This window comes from Mixophyes fleayi, chromosome 4 (assembly GCF_038048845.1).
Source record: "Mixophyes fleayi isolate aMixFle1 chromosome 4, aMixFle1.hap1, whole genome shotgun sequence".
Taxonomy (NCBI): Eukaryota; Metazoa; Chordata; class Amphibia; order Anura; family Limnodynastidae; genus Mixophyes; species Mixophyes fleayi.
The window spans coordinates 38,864,126-38,877,636 of record NC_134405.1 but is presented as its reverse complement, the minus strand read 5'-3'; the positions used below and the strand labels follow the sequence as shown (position 1 = coordinate 38,877,636).

The 13,511-nt window shown below is 41.6% G+C and overlaps 2 protein-coding genes across 8 annotated transcripts in view; one reads left to right on the top strand and one right to left on the bottom strand.

The window, feature by feature from the left end:
- LOC142151223 (surfeit locus protein 4-like) overlaps positions 1-13,511 on the top strand; it is a 194,794-nt gene that overhangs the window by 64,608 nt on the left and 116,675 nt on the right. The window lies entirely within an intron of this gene.
- The window catches only part of CACNA1A (calcium voltage-gated channel subunit alpha1 A), a 165,399-nt gene that overhangs the window by 144,041 nt on the left and 7,847 nt on the right, over positions 1-13,511 (bottom strand). For all 7 annotated transcript variants that reach the window (XM_075206614.1, XM_075206613.1, XM_075206610.1 and 4 more), the window contains exon 2: positions 12,537-12,676. In XM_075206614.1, the coding sequence (XP_075062715.1) occupies positions 12,537-12,676 (140 nt within the window). The remainder of the gene's footprint in view (positions 1-12,536; positions 12,677-13,511) is intronic.

Genomic DNA, 13,511 nt, shown 5'->3' with positions numbered 1-13,511 from the left:
GCGACCAAATAATCACATGCTCTATACCAGGGGTGGCCAACCAGTCAGAGACCAAGAGCCAAAAAATATAGGTTTTGCAAAGACCCAACTTTACCTTGTATATGTGTGTGGATCTACATATACCCAGTATTAACATGCACATACATACTGTACATACATACATTGAAAATATAACATCATTTACAATAACTTGCTAAGCAAAAAAAAATGAAATATCTAACACACTGCAAAATGTTCAGAATAATCATAAAATCCTTCCCACATGGCACTAGATCTCACCACATGCCCCTTAAATACCATCAGACCTCCACGTGCCATCAGATCTACATAAATTCTCCATACATGCCATCAGACATCCACACATGCCCCTTAAATACAAATCAACCTCCCTACTTGCCATCAGACCTTCCCATATACTCCATACATGCCAATCAACCCCCCACCCACACAAGCCTACAGACCTACACACATTCCATCGTATCTCCCCAAATGCCACCACATCAAAGCCTACCAACCATCTACTTAACCCCCATCTCCTCCCTTTGCTCGTCCTCCCTTTTCTCCTCTTGCCTCAACTGGCTCCTCTTGTGCCTGGTCTGTTTACCCTCCCTTAGGATGTAAGCTCGTATGAGCAGGGCCCCCTCCCCTCCTGTCTCCATACCTATTCTTCCGCTCCGTTTTTACTGCATATGACTAGCCGGTGTTTCTGAAGTATTGGTACTTTTTGTTCATTGTTCTGTATGGTTTCACCCTGTTAGTACTGTGTGCGGCGCTGCGGATACCTTGTGGCGTCTAACAAATAAATGATAATAATAATAATAATAATAATCTCCTTACTTACCCATCAGCCTCTTCACATGCCATCAGATCTCACATGCTTCCTTACTTGCCTGTACAGAGGAAGGAGGAAGAGTACACTTCACTCACTCCTCCTTCTTCCCCGATTGGATTCTCTGCGACACTGTGGCCTCTCTGCATTGTTCAGAGGAAGTCACAAGATGCAGCTGCTCTTGGTCAGTCTAGCAGCTGTATATTTTCCAATCTACCCCTGTTGGCGCCTGGACAACTATACTTTGTTGTGGCTCCTTGCAAGGAGCCAAATTTCAATGCTCAAAGAGCCATATGTGGCTCGAGCCACACGTTGGCCACCACTAGCCTATACTATAGTATGTTAATGAGGAAATTTAACAGAGATTAATAAAAATAAAATGGTCTTAATGTAATTAAACTTTTGTTGGCTTTATAATTATTACTACAGTAACCCAGCTCCTGAGTGTCTTATTACCCCTGTAATATCTTATTACAGTAACCCAGCTCCTGAGTGTCTTATTACCTCTGTAACATCTTATTACAGTAACCCAGCTCCTGAGTGTCTTATTACCACTGTAACATCTTATTACAGTAACCCAGCTCCTGAGTGTCTTATTACCCCCTGTAACATCTTATTACAGTAACCCAGCTCCTGAGTGTCTTATTACCCCTGTAACATCTTATTACAGTAACCCAGCTCCTGAGTGTCTTATTACCCCTGTAACATCTTATTACAGTAACCCAGCTCCTGAGTGTCTTATTACCCCTGTAACATCTTATTACAGTAACCCAGCTCTTGAGTGTCTTATTACCTCTATAACATCTTATTACAGTAACCCAGCTCCTGAGTGTCTTATTACCCCTGTAACATCTTATTACAGTAACCCAGCTCCTGAGTGTCTTATAACCCCTGTAACATCTTATTACAGTAACCCAGCTCCTGAGTGTCTTATTACCTCTGTAACATCTTATTACAGTAACCCAGCTCCTGAGTGTCTTATTACCCCTGTAACATCCTATTACAGTAACCCAGCTCCTGAGTGTCTTATTACCCCTGTAACATCTTATTACAGTAACCCAGCTCCTGAGTGTCTTATTACCCCTGTAACATCTTATTACAGTAACCCAGCTCTTGAGTGTCTTATTACCTCTATAACATATTATTACAGTAACCCAGCTCCTGAGTGTCTTATTACCCCTGTAACATCTTATTACAGTAACCCAGCTCCTGAGTGTCTTATAACCCCTGTAACATCTTATTACAGTAACCCAGCTCCTGAGTGTCTTATTACCTCTGTAACATCTTATTACAGTAACCCAGCTCCTGAGTGTCTTATTACCCCTGTAACATCCTATTACAGTAACCCAGCTCCTGAGTGTCTTATTACCCCTGTAACATCTTATTACAGTAACCCAGCTCCTGAGTGTCTTATTACCCCTGTAACATCATATTACAGTAACCCAGTTCCTAAGTGTCTTATTACCCCTGTAACATCTTATTACAGTAACCCAGCTCCTGAGTGTCTTATTACCTCTGTAACATCTTATTACAGTAACCCAGCTCCTGGGTGTCTTATTACCCCTGTAACATCTTATTACAGTAACCCAGCTCCTAAGTGTCTTATTACCCCTGTAACATCTTATTACAGTAACCCAGCTCCTGGGTGTCTTATTACCCCTGTAACATCTTATTACAGTAACCCAGCTCCTGAGTGTCTTATTACCCCTGTAACATCTTATTACAGTAACCCAGCTCCTGAGTGTCTTATTACCCCTGTAACATCTTATTACAGTAACCCAGCTCCTGAGTGTATTATTACCCCTGTAACATCTTATTACAGTAACCCAGCTCCTGAGTGTCTTATTACCCCTGTAACATATTATTACTGTAACTCAGCCGTTGAAGGTCTTATTATTTATAAAACATTAATACTTGTAACTCATTATTACAGTAACCTAGCTCCTCAGTGTCATATTTCCTGTAAATAAATGTAAAGTAACCAAGTTGTAACTTCCACGTTATTCTGTAGCAGCATTTTTGCACAAAAAGGGTTAAGTATTTAGGATGATTAACAAAAATTACAAAAGGTTCAGAGACATTTAGCTGTGGCTTCTGTGCAGTAGAGAGATGAGTCAGCACACACACCCTTTAGGAACATATATCAGTTCAGGGAAGCTTTTCTGTATTATACAGCAGTGACTACAGGCTGCGCAATGAAATCAAGTACAATTTAATGTTCTAGGGGAAAATCCCCTTTACTCAGCATCATTATGGTGCAGTGTGAACATACTCAGCATCATTATGGTGCAGTGTGAAAATACATAATTATAAATCCCAGAATATGTTACATATAGACCAAAATGTGGCTACTATTGACAATGCCCATTACCTTTGGTTAACACTTATTTATTAATGAGCAATTGGTAGTTCAGTGAGCGGGCTGTAACTAGGGATTTGATATCAGAGGTCTGGTGGTAATTTTTACAACACTATTTTTGCGATCCCCCAATAAGGTCCTCCCTCTTTGTAATGTACAGCCTTCCTGAGGTTCTCACGCATCCTACTGTACAGCCTCCCTGAGGTCCTCCATCTTTGTAATGTACAGCCTTCCTGAGGTTCTCACGCATCCTACTGTACAGCCTCCCTGAGGTCCTCCATCTTTGTAATGTACAGCCTTCCTGAGGTTCTCACGCATCCTACTGTACAGCCTCCCTGAGGTCCTCCCTCTTTGTAATGTACAGCCTTCCTGAGGTTCGCACGCATCCTACTGTACAGCCTCCCCGAGGTCCTCCCTCTTTGTAATGGACAGCCTTCCTGAGGTTCTCACGCATCCTACTGTACAGCCTCCCTGAGGTCCTCCAGCTTTGTAATGTACAGCCTTCCTGAGGTTCTTACGCATGCTACTGTACAGCCTCCCTGAGGTCCTCCCTCTTTGTAATGTACAGCCTTCCTGAGGTTCTTACGCATGCTACTGTACAGCCTCCCTGAGGTCCTCCCTCTTTGTAATGTACAGCCTTCCTGAGGTTCTTACGCATGCTACTGTACAGCCTCCCTGAGGTCCTCCATCTTTGTAATGTACAGCCTTTCTGAGGTTCTCACTCATCATACTGTACAGCCTCCCTGAGGTCCTCCATCTTTGTAATGTACAGCCTTCCTGAGGTTCTCACGGATCCTACTGTACAGCCTCCCTGAGGTCCTCCCTCTTTGTAATGTACAGCCGTCCTGAGGTTCTCACGCATCCTACTGTACAGCCTCCCTGAGGTCCTCCATCTTTGTAATGTACAGCCTTCCTGAGGTTCTCACGCATCCTACTGTACAGCCTCCCCGAGGTCCTCCCTCTTTGTAATGTACAGCCTTCCTGAGGTTCTCACGCATCCTACTGTACAGCCTCCCTGAGGTCCTCCATCTTTGTAATGTACAGCCTTCCTGAGGTTCTCACGCATCCTACTGTACAGCCTCCCTAAGGTCCTCCCTCTTTGTAATGTACAGCCTTCCTGAGGTTCTCACGCATCCTACTGTACAGCCTCCCTGAGGTCCTCCCTCTTTGTAATGTACAGCCGTCCTGAGGTTCTCACGCATCCTACTGTACAGCCTCCCTGAGGTCCTCCCTCTTTGTAATGTACAGCCTTCCTGAGGTTCTCACGCATCCTACTGTACAGCCTCCCTGAGGTCCTCCCTCTTTGTAATGTACAGCCTTCCTGAGGTTCTCACGCATCCTACTGTACAGCCTCCCTGAGGTCCTCCCTCTTTGTAATGTACAGCCTTCCTGAGGTTCTCACTCATCATACTGTACAGCCTCCCTGAGGTCCTCCATCTTTGTAATTTACAGCCTTCCTGAGGTTCTCACGCATCCTACTGTACAGCCTCCCTGAGGTCCTCCCTCTTTGTAATGTACAGCCTTCCTGAGGTTCTCACGCATCCTATTGTACAGCCTCCCTGAGGTCCTCCCTCTTTGTAATGTACAGCCTTCCTGAGGTTCTCACGCATCCTACTGTACAGCCTCCCTGAGGTCCTCCCTCTTTGTAATGTACAGCCTTCCTGAGGTTCTCACGCATCCTATTGTACAGCCTTCCTGAGGTCCTCCCTCTTTGTAATGTACAGCCTTCCTGAGGTTCTCACGCATCCTACTGTACAGCCTCCCTGAGGTCCTCCATCTTTGTAATGTACAGCCTTCCTGAGGTTCTCACGCATCCTACTGTACAGCCTCCCTGAGGTCCTCCATCTTTGTAATGTACAGCCTTCCTGAGGTTCTCACGCATCCTACTGTACAGCCTCCCTGAGGTCCTCCCTCTTTGTAATGTACAGCCTTCCTGAGGTTCTCACGCATCCTACTGTACAGCCTCCCTGAGGTCCTCCCTCTTTGTAATGTACAGCCTTCCTGAGGTTCTCACGCATCCTACTGTACAGCCTCCCTGAGGTCCTCCATCTTTGTAATGTACAGCCTTCCTGAGGTTCTCACGCATCCTACTGTACAGCCTCCCTGAGGTCCTCCATCTTTGTAATGTACAGCCTTCCTGAGGTTCTCACGCATCCTACTGTACAGCCTCCCTAAGGTCCTCCCTCTTTGTAATGTACAGCCTTCCTGAGGTTCTCACTCATCATACTGTACAGCCTCCCTGAGGTCCTCCCTCTTTGTAATGTACAGCCGTCCTGAGGTTCTCACGCATCCTACTGTACAGCCTCCCTGAGGTCCTCCCTCTTTGTAATGTACAGCCTTCCTGAGGTTCTCACGCATCCTACTGTACAGCCTTCCTGAGGTCCTCCCTCTTTGTAATGTACAGCCTTCCTGAGGTTCTCACGCATCCTACTGTACAGCCTCCCTGAAGTTCTCCTCTTCATACTGTACAGTCTTTTACAGTGTTGGCTAACCTGTGACACTCCAGTTGTTGTGAAACTACAAGTCCCAACATACCCTTCCAGCAATAAGCTGCTATATATTTTGAAAAGCATGCTGGGACTTGTAGTTTCACATCACCTGGAGTGTCACAGGTTAGCCAACACTGGTGTATTACGTGGCTGTGGTGCTACATGCATGTACTTATAAACCCAACTGCTCTGTTCAAATACCCACCACCTGATTAAATAGTCATTGAGGACCAATATTCAATAGGCTGGTAAGCGTGAAGTGAAAACTATAGTGTCACATTCATGCAGAGAGATAGATGTCATTTGTCCTACAGAAGAAACAAGTAGAACAAGAAATGATATGTGACTGTCACTATAGAGTAAAGAACATAACATACCCTGTTTTCATGCTGTAAGTGGCAGCCAAACACTTATACCTAACTGCTGGAAGCAGTTTCTAATGAGTGAATAGTGTGCTGAGTGTAGGTGTATCTCTTATTAGTAGCGCTCTTAGTGAATGTAATGAATGTAAATAACAGCATTTCCATACTAATTAAAATGCCTCCAAATGCACATTAAGGGGCATATTCAATTGGGATTCATGCCCGTGATTACGCGCAGCTGTATGGCACAGAAATCCGCGATGTTGCGTTACCGTGATGACACTTTACACACGCAGCCGCGTGTAATCGCGGGCATGAATACTTGTTGAATTGAATATGCCCATAAATATCAAATAAAACTAAAACATTACATGTATGTACAATAGTGAGAACCTTGCATTAATTTGACCAAATTATGTGACCTGATCATCTAAATTCTAATAATAGATATAGTCAATAATATTAAACAAATAACCACACAAAACAATTTAATTTTCCATGTTTTTATTGAACACTTTCAGGGTCATTTCAGAACCATAAAAATGTAGACTATACTTGCTTATTGTGCAGGCAAGTGCACCTAGCATTCTCTCTAAGGCATTTCCTGTTGAAAGTTTCAATAACAACATAGTTTTGAGACATAAGGTATAGGACAAGGCCTGATCATCGGTACCTTGGGGATGCCAAAAAGTAAAGTCCTTTTGCTAGGAGAAAAGGACTGTGTGCCCACCTGCAAAGCAGGGACCTTCCTTTTAAATGCTCCATCTTCACCTCTTTAATCCAAAACAAAATATAATTTTTGGCATGCTCCATATCTACACAAAAGAATTCACAACTCTTCCCATCGGATGATGGAAGCTTTTGCACCCCTTCCTGATGGCACCTTCTTTGGGTGAAAATTCATGCACTTGCACGTTAATTCATGTGTTTTTGTACAAAAGTACACGCAGGACATCACAAAAGAACATTTGTGTACAGGTCTGCATTTCTGCAGTTTGGAAATCACCTTTCTTGATCCAACACTGAAATTATGCAAATCTATATAATCCATAAGTGATGGCACCGCCAATAGCACCAGAGACTTGCTTCCTGTAATTGAATCCCACACAATGTTGGGATGTATTCTATGAACTCATGAACTCCTCGCTTCAGGTCATGAAACATCATTTTAACTGAAGTAAGTCAGGACTTGGGAGCCCATTTATTTAAATTACACTTATAGCGGCAATATAACACATCTCATTGCCATGGCAGCTGAGTGATCCTGAACAATCATGGCAAAAACTATCCAGAGCGATAAGGATTACTTATCGCCCTGGAAGCCTTTGCTGGTGACAGTTAATGCCGGCTTTATCAACACTGTCGGTAACCCCTTTATAAATTGTGCAAAGTGAAAACAAGCTCTATATACAGGGAACACACCACCTTATCCCCTTTGAGTTGGCGTTTACAAAGCTTGATAATTTTTCTCCTATAACTTTTCTGGGTGAAGATTTACTTTTGTGGTTTAGATTGTTTTCAATCTGCATGGCTAACAGTTTAAGTTTCAGCTCATGGACATGTGTCCTGACGTGGTCCTGTAAAATTTTCTGTTATTAGTGGAGATTCATAGGTACCTTAATGACTGGAAACTGTGTAGAATGCAAAGCAGCCCCAAATCACAATTCTCCCTATACTATAATTCATGGTTGGGATGAAGTTCTCTTGTTGGAACACCATGTTTCATTTTAAGCGAACATATGCCACATAACATTTCTTATTTATGCCAAAGAGTTCCACTGTCATCACATTTGTCCAAAGCACATTCTGCCAATGAGAATAATGGTTTGCTGCTTGATGTATATATAGTTTAGCATTTCCGTGGTAGAAGACATATGAACGCTGACATAAGACAGTGCATCAGAGGTCTGCAGATCATTAGACATTACTGGGATTCTTTCTGGATTCTTAGACTATTGTCTCTATTGCTCTTGAAGCCATTTTGGTAGATGGTGATTTCTGGGTAGAGTAAAAATGGTGTTTAGTCTTCTCCATTGGTGCTTTATCTTCATGACTGTGAAGTGATGGAGGCCAATGGTTTTAGCAATGATTTTGTAACACTTTACATGAAAAGTGGGGTGCTGCTATTGCTATTGCATTTGACTGAAGTGTGATTCCAGCACTGACAACCAAAGTTTGTGGAATTCTACTTAGAGGTAAAGACCCTCACAGATCATTCATTAGAATATTTTACTCCAATAACTTCAGCAGTAGAGCAGATTATTAGACTACTACACATACTTGTTGAATCAATGTATTTAATAAGGACATGGGAATTGTTTTGTGTAACAACTGTTTAATCAGATTCACTTTATCATTCTTTAAGACGTAGGTGAAGGTTACATGCTAGGTGAAATTAGCACAGAAATACAAAAAAAAGATTAAAACATTTTCTTTGGCTTCATTGCAATTCCTTCATAAACATGCTGCATGTCCGTCGTAAAAATAAATTTAGCCATGCCTGTGAATGAAGAACTGCTGGAAAACTTATTCAGCCTGTGTTTCTGATGTGTGCCTGGAGTTATGGCGGATTTGGTAACGCCTTAACATTTTCATGGGGTGGGGTCAGGAGATGTCACATACATCATAGATGGCTTCAAAATTGAGTTGTACAGGAAGGGGTGTATCTAAGGATCTGATGCCTAAAAAGGAAACTGAAGTGGCCAGTTCTCATTAAATATGGGTCTCTGTGCTTTGCCGGCGTACAACTTGGATCAGTATTTTGAACTGCACGGATCTAACACTTGCGGAATCTTGCGCTTCAAGAAGTGAATCATGGGCAATCCCATGGAATATAGTGCAATATAGTAATGGCCTGCAGATGCAAGATTAGCACGCCCGCTTTCAGATAAGTTTTATTTTGGATTATGCAGATCATGGGAATACCTTCCTTACACAAAATGGCTGTAGTTTTTCGAGTTGATGATAACAATTGACACATATTTGTTCCGCACATATCTATATCCTAGATTTATGGTTGCACATATCTCAAGATACATGTCATTTAAATTCCTGACAGAGAAACGTAAGTGTGCAAAAACATATTAGTGAATTTTCACATTAGTGCTTATTTTATGTTCAACCATTTTGTATAATACTTAAGATAAATAGTACTGAAAAGATCATGTTATGCCTCTACATCCTTACAGGGTACCCATCACCTATACACAGTGGAGGCAGTCATTCTGTGGGCTCAGACAATATTCATAGGAATGTAGACAATTAATTTACTAGGAGCCGGTGACTTCACAGAAGATCGTGACATAAAGTCCTCATGAATATAGATTTAGCCCAAAAAATGGCAGCCTCTAATGTGCTTAGTTGACACTTTAATCGTGGATAAAAAATGTCTACACCTTAATAAACACAAAACATGTAAATTGTATAAGGCCTAGAACTTAGAATTAGATCTATATTGATAATTTGCAATAACATAATAACATTTGAGCCACAGAAAAATTTGACGCACACAACTTGCGTTTGTATTTTGAGTAGAGCATATCTTATACTTGCCATGTATAGTACACACAATGGATTCTATATAACTGTGTCAGTCTATGTTAAAGGTAAATTGTATTTTTCTGCATAGCACCTCAGGATCTTATTGATGTAATTTCCTGATATCCACCACCTTGTAGCGTCTAATGCAATCTCCCTCATCCCGCTGTAGTAAAATGAACTATAGTTGTATTCAGATCTCTACTGAGGATAGTCCTTTCCATGTACTATTAATATCCTATCATCAGATTCTTAAATTATGGATTTATGGTAATATTTTTTGGGAGGGGGAGAAGGTGACAGCAGCACTGGGTCTATCCCCATTCAGTAGGTTTCCATGGCAACTAGCCATGCCTCATTCACAGTTTCCACGACTACCTTTGGTCTTGTTACCTTGGTGACAAACCACTGTTCATTGATAACATCTTGCTGAGAACAGAAACGCTCTCACCCATCCTCCAATCTCGGGGGATAAAGGAGGGAGGAGGCATGGAGGATTTATGAATGACTTAGGATGTCAGACAGATACCCCAAAGAGGTGTCTGTGGGTTCTTAATGTTTTTTGGGGTTTTTTTTGTACATTTGGGACAAGGAGTGTATTTCACATCAGAAATCCACTGAGCTGTCTCACAGATGAACATTTTATATCAGCCTAGAAATTCCGTTCCAACGTCTGACAAGCAGTGCATTGCTATGTCCGTGAGATTGTATACATTTATATGTTGTATAAATAGGATAAGGCATTCACGCCTAAATATACAGAAATAAATGTTATTTATCACAAGGGGCTTATTGAATAGAGCAATAAACTATTTTTTACCTATCAAGTTTGTAATGTGGGGTCTACAGTATGCACACATGCAGATTTTTTCTTCGCACAACTCCGCTTATTCATCGCACACTGTATCGCCATTTCATTTTCTCAGTAGCAGATGCTTTGTGTGACATTTTAGGGGCTTGCAGTTTGTGATGGAAAATGTGAGCATTGACAAAAGTAAAAACATCACCTGAAAGTCCAGCGTACTACCACATTTGGTCCACCCCCTCTATCACAACTTCTCCACTTTTCATCCATAATACTGTTTGTTACGGCTTCACTTATGTCTTAAATAGCTTAAACAGCAGACTCCTTGTCAGTAAGTACACTGCAGCCAGCCACTCTCAGTCACAGTTTGCATAAAAAATGTTTGATAACCGACAACAACCCAATCCCCATGAAGAAGTATGTAACAGGGCGAAACGCGTTGGTTGCTAGTATGAACAATAAGTTACAAGAGGATTTTATAACAACATAAAACTGCTGTTGTTTATTTATAAGAACATGGACCAGATAATTAAAACACATATTTGAAATACAAACCCCCAGGACATATTTAGCTGACAAATACTAAGCTGCATGGTATAGAGCTGGACCCATTCCTTTATACAAATTTTGAAATACTTTTATCAGGAATGGAGGATTATGGTCTACCTTTATTAACAGCGGAGTCTTGGGCAGGAATAGTTTTAACAATACTTATTGATTGGTATTATCTTGTTTTTATGGTTGACATCTACAAATAAATTTGTGCTTATTGGGAAATTTTAAAAATAAGATTCTTTGTGTTTATTGAGTAGCTATTTGTGAGTGTATAGACATCCCTATAATTTATAGAGGTTTTTGTGTGCCTTATGTTTTTTATGGCTTCATAAAAGTGTATTGAGTTTGTCCTACCGAATACCATGTGACAAGTCAAATCTAGTAGTTGAAATAGAAAGAGATAGAATGAATTCCCAGGTGGACTGACTTCCCAGAATGCCACAGCCAGGACAAAACAATGAGGACAGTTATTTAAAGCCTGAACTAGTTACAGTGGTTCAGAAATGTACTGTGATCCACAAATCTTGCAGACAAATCACAAGGTAATTGTTGGCTGTGTCCCAGAATAAGATACATGTCCCACTGTATAGATGAAAGAGATAGGAAAGCTTACTGAGGCACTTCTAAGAGAGAGGAATTAGATTGATGTCTATCGGTGTAGTGAAGTGTACAGGAAAAACATGTCAGGTTTGAAATAGAAACAGGTGAAAAACCTATGTATTAGGAGAAAGGTTGATATATGTTTATTAGGAATAGCAGAGATCTGTGTCCTGATGCCTGTCTATTAGGAGGAGGGGAGAGGTATGTGTCCTAATGTCTGTGTATTAGGAGGAGAGGAGAGGTCAGTGTGTCTTGATGTCTTTTTATTAGGAAGAGGGGAGAGGTCTGTGTCCTGATGTCTGTGTATTAGGAGGAGGGGAGAGGTCTGTGTCCTGATGTCTGTGTATTAGGAGGAGGGGAGAGGTCTGTGTCCTGATGTCTGTGTATTAGGAGGAGATGAGAGGTCTGTGTCCTGATGTCTGTGTATTAGGAGGAGGGGAGAGGTCTGTGTTCTGATGTCTGTGTATTAGGAGGAGAGGTCTGTGTCCTGATGTCTGTGTATTAGGAAGAAGAGGAGAGGTCAGTGTCCCGATGTCTGTGTATTAGGAAAAGGTGGGATGTAGGTGTCCTGATGTCTATGTATTAGGAGGAGGGGAGAGGTCTGTGTCCTGATGCTTGTATATTAGGAGGGGGGGAGAGGTCAGTGTGTCCTGGTGTCTGTGTATTAGGATGAGGGCAGAGGTCTGTGTCCCGTTGTCTGTGTATTAGGAAGAGGTGGGATGTATGTGTCCTGATGTCTGTATATTAGGAAGAGGGGATAGGTCTGTGTCCTGATTCTGTGTATTAGGAAGAGGTGGAATGTATGTGTCCTGATGTCTGTGTATTAGCAGGAGTTGAGAGGTCTGTGTACTGATGTCTGTGTATTAGAAGTATTGGAGAGGCCTATATCCTGTGTAACAGGAGGTTAGAAGGGTGGGGGAGACCATGAGATTTGCATAGCATGTTGTATATGATCACTATATTTTTTATACCGGGTGCTAAAGGAATATAAGAATCTTACCCTGTTAGAACAACCACAAAATCCATCATATTCCAGCCATTGCGTAAGTAGGATCCTTTGTGGAATGCAAACCCCAAGGCAATTATCTTAATTCCAGTTTCGAAGCAGAATATTCCAATGAAATAAGGTTCTGTGTCATCCTGAGAAGAGAAAAACATATTTTATTTGAACATATGTACTGTATGTGAGATTGAAGATTGCTGGTCATTAACTGATGTAAACAAACATAAATGGACAGGACAGGTAAGTTGGGAGGTTATCCAGAGAGGCACAATGACTCATGGAGACAGCGAATACAGATATAGCAACCAATGATAAGAGTCACGACAAGAGAATAGTCAGACAGTCCAGGGTCAGATGTCTGGAATGGGCCACATCAGGTCAATGCAGAAACAGTCAGCAGGGCTGGGGCCAATAAAATTATAAACACAGACATGTCAAGTATAATGGACAAGACTCATGCAGGAAAAACAAGAACAGGGAAGGGAAAGGACCTAACAGAAAACCACATGTAGGGCTCAGATCTCAGCACCTGTTCCTTACCCACTAGGGTATTGAACAGGTGTTACATTTTATATATATATATATATATATATATATATATATATATATATATATATATGTAATATAAGTATCTTTGTCCCTGTGACTTTCCGTTCTGTTCCTGTCTTCTCAAACATATTAAGCCATGCTGTAACAAGTTCTCAACATCTTACAGGATTGTATAAGACTGGCAATTGCTGTAGCATTTTGTGGTCTGAACCTAGCCCTGGTTTGTATCATTGGAGCTGTACTTGTTGCATCCTTGTCTCAGTTCTTGTCTTTGCCTGTGGCTTTGCGCCATCCGCCTTTGTATTAATCTGTGACTAGTGTATCCTATTTTCTCTTTCACTTTTATAAACCTGTGTCTTGTTTGGTTATTGTTGCTACTTGTCTCTTTATCCTGGTCCTTTCACCCTCAATTTGTCCTGTTGT